Here is a 2,856-nt window from a genome sequence, read left to right as displayed (position 1 = left end):
AGGAATCCATGAGAAGATAGCATATCTAAATAATTTGATCTGTTGTTTCGGTCACAGGATTGCTCTTCAATTTTTGGAATAATATTAATGTTGATATCTCCCGTCAGTATTACGTTTTTATGTGTTTTTAGTTTTTCCAAGTGGCTGCTTAAATAGTCAATAAAGGGTTTTGCGTCGCGGGTGGACGGTGACCGATATATACCAAGGATAACATTATTGTCGAGATCAAGTTGTAGACAAGATGAATGTGGTATTTTTATTTCTCTGCAGTTAGTTTGTAATGATTTTTTAACGTAAATAACTACGCCATCATTTTTATTGAAAGAGTTAGTGGACGCATAATAGATATAGTCTTGTAATACTGGTATGCATTTGTTAGAATTTAACCAACATTCAGTTAATACAATGATATCAATGTCAAAGTTAAACATTGAGAGATTTATTTCAAAGTCATGCATGTTACTGTAAATACTCCTCATATTTTGTGTTAACATTGTTACGTCTCGAGAATTAATTTGTACATAGTTATGTAGACTACTAATATCACAAAGAAAAGAGTGGGATATTTCTGAATTGTCTATTTCTTTTAAATTATTTAGGCAACTATCCATTATCTAAGAAAGAAAAGATTCGGTAAACGTTAATGCAAGCAATTAAAATATCAAAATAATAAGCTATTGTAAGATTTATGAGAGAAATTCGTTGTTTTAACATATTATAACATATTTTTATAAATGTAACGTACTGTTTAGGGAGATGAATGTGTTTAAAATGTATGAGTGTATGTTTGTGATATGTGTATAATACACACACTGTTATATATATTATTACGAAGTTTATCATTTGTGTATGTAATGAATGTGAATGTGTCCATGTGTAAATTAATTGTGTAGTATACATACTCTTAGTAGACAAATAACTTATAAATAAGTGTACCAAACAATGTTTTACAATAATAATTCGATTTTTTACAAGAAATACAAATTTACATATTAATATAACAATTGAATATAGTCACATTTGTAGCAGGTGTTGCACTTGAGCCACACTAGTTATATGGATGATGGGCGAATTCTCATCTTTTCGCACGTAAATTTTGCCATAAGCTGTCCAACAGAATCTGTAAGTTTTTGATTTGGCTAGATCTCGTGCGAGAAAGTACAAGCGTGACCCTTTAGCTGTCAATTGTTCTGAAACGTATATTGGAGTCTCCTCGTCTTTACAGAAACCCAAGTGTTTGGCGCGCAGTTTTGTTTTATTTTTAATGTTAAATGACTTACACATTTTGAGGAATCCAGTTTTTAGTAGTGTTGAGGAAGTTTCGACTACTATTGGGGTGCTTTTGACTTTCTCTCCCTTGCCACGAACTCTATAAATATCTGTGATGTTGGATTTTTCGATTTTGTAGCCAATATTTTGTGATAGACATATAACCATGTCAACGAGTTGTTCTTTGGTTTCGTTAGGTTTAGATGGCACATTTTTTATTTCAAAATTGTTTTTCCGATTCGATCTCTGCAAGTCTTCAATTCTGTCCTCAAGAACGGTTATATATTGCCTGTCTTCCTTAATTTTTCCGTCTAATTGATTAATTTTCTTTTTGAACTCTTCATTTTGGCTAGTCAGGAAGGCAATTGAATTCTCAATATTTACATTAATTTGTTGAATATCTTTCTGCGTTTTAACAATTTTTTGAAGTTCACTTGTTTGTTTCGAAATTAATGACGATATCATTAATTTTATTTCTTCCTTGAAGTCATTAAATTCGGCGCTAAGTTCATTCTCCCGAACTCTTTTGCTCCGAAAAGCGACATAATTTGGCGGAGTTGTGTCATTGGGTAAAGCAGACGAGACGTTCGGTGCATTTTGCATGTTTAATAGACAGTAAGTAAAATTGACTAAAGCAAAAGCAACCTATATACTGTTGAAATAGGGTTCAAAACAAGCGCTATTATGAGCATCAAAGTCGAGCAATTGTGATAAGCACTCGTGACGTAGGCGCAGTGTAGCGTGTGTCTTGTCGCACAATATCGCTGCTGTCTTTAGTTTGCTTCCCGCTGGTACTACTAGATGGCGGTGGTTGTGTTAGTCCTAGCAGGTCCGAAGTACTAGGCGCGCAGAAAAGAAAGTAAGTATAGTACTCACACGTATAGCGGCACTCTGCACTTGTATGACGAACACTTCCTACAATTTCTGTGTTCCTATTATTTTATGTGGTTTATTATTGAATCTAATTTATTTTTCAAAATAAATATAAATAACAAACACTTCGTTATGCACGTCTGCACTTTACAGTGGTCCGGGGGGAAGAAGGAAGAAAATGATATAATGATATTGAGACCCGTGAGCACGCGCGGCTGCTCGTTGCGGACTGAGGTATAAAATATAATTCGCCGTTGTAGCGCGAATTGCTGACGCTACAAATCAGCGTGTTGGCCGGACAGCTTTCATTTCCATGCTCATATGCAAACATTTCGGTCAATTTTAAGAGAAGATGTAACGCTGCTGGTACGATCTGAGCTTGATTTGGTACTTCAAAACATAAAAGAGGACTTTTCATCTACCACGGATTTCATCTGCGCAGAACAAAAAACATTAAAAGATTGTCTAGAAGAAAAATCTAATTAGTTGCTACTTTGGAAGCACACTCCTGAAACTCACTAACAAATTATCTGCCCTTTGAAAAAATATCTCATAGTCATAATTTGGAACTGCAGGCGGTGCCTGTATATAAATGTTCCCGTTGATCCCTTATATATACAAGCTTGTCGGAGAGTCGCTAAAGTCAATGCATCTTCAAATCGGCCTCGTAACATTCTAATTACACTATTTTCTTCATTACTTAGAGACACCATA

General features: G+C 34.5%; 1 protein-coding gene across 1 annotated transcript; it reads right to left on the bottom strand.

Annotated features, from left to right (window-relative positions):
* Positions 1-1,014: 1,014 nt before the first annotated feature.
* LOC124542424 lies at positions 1,015-1,872 on the bottom strand. The gene has a single exon (XM_047120376.1). It carries the CDS (start codon positions 1,870-1,872, stop codon positions 1,015-1,017), a length of 858 nt encoding a protein of 285 aa, XP_046976332.1.
* Between the last annotated feature and the right edge of the window lie 984 nt (positions 1,873-2,856).

Source organism: Vanessa cardui, chromosome W (genome assembly GCF_905220365.1).
Source record: "Vanessa cardui chromosome W, ilVanCard2.1, whole genome shotgun sequence".
Classification (NCBI taxonomy): domain Eukaryota; kingdom Metazoa; phylum Arthropoda; class Insecta; order Lepidoptera; family Nymphalidae; genus Vanessa; species Vanessa cardui.
This window is presented reverse-complemented; position numbering and strand designations above follow the sequence as displayed.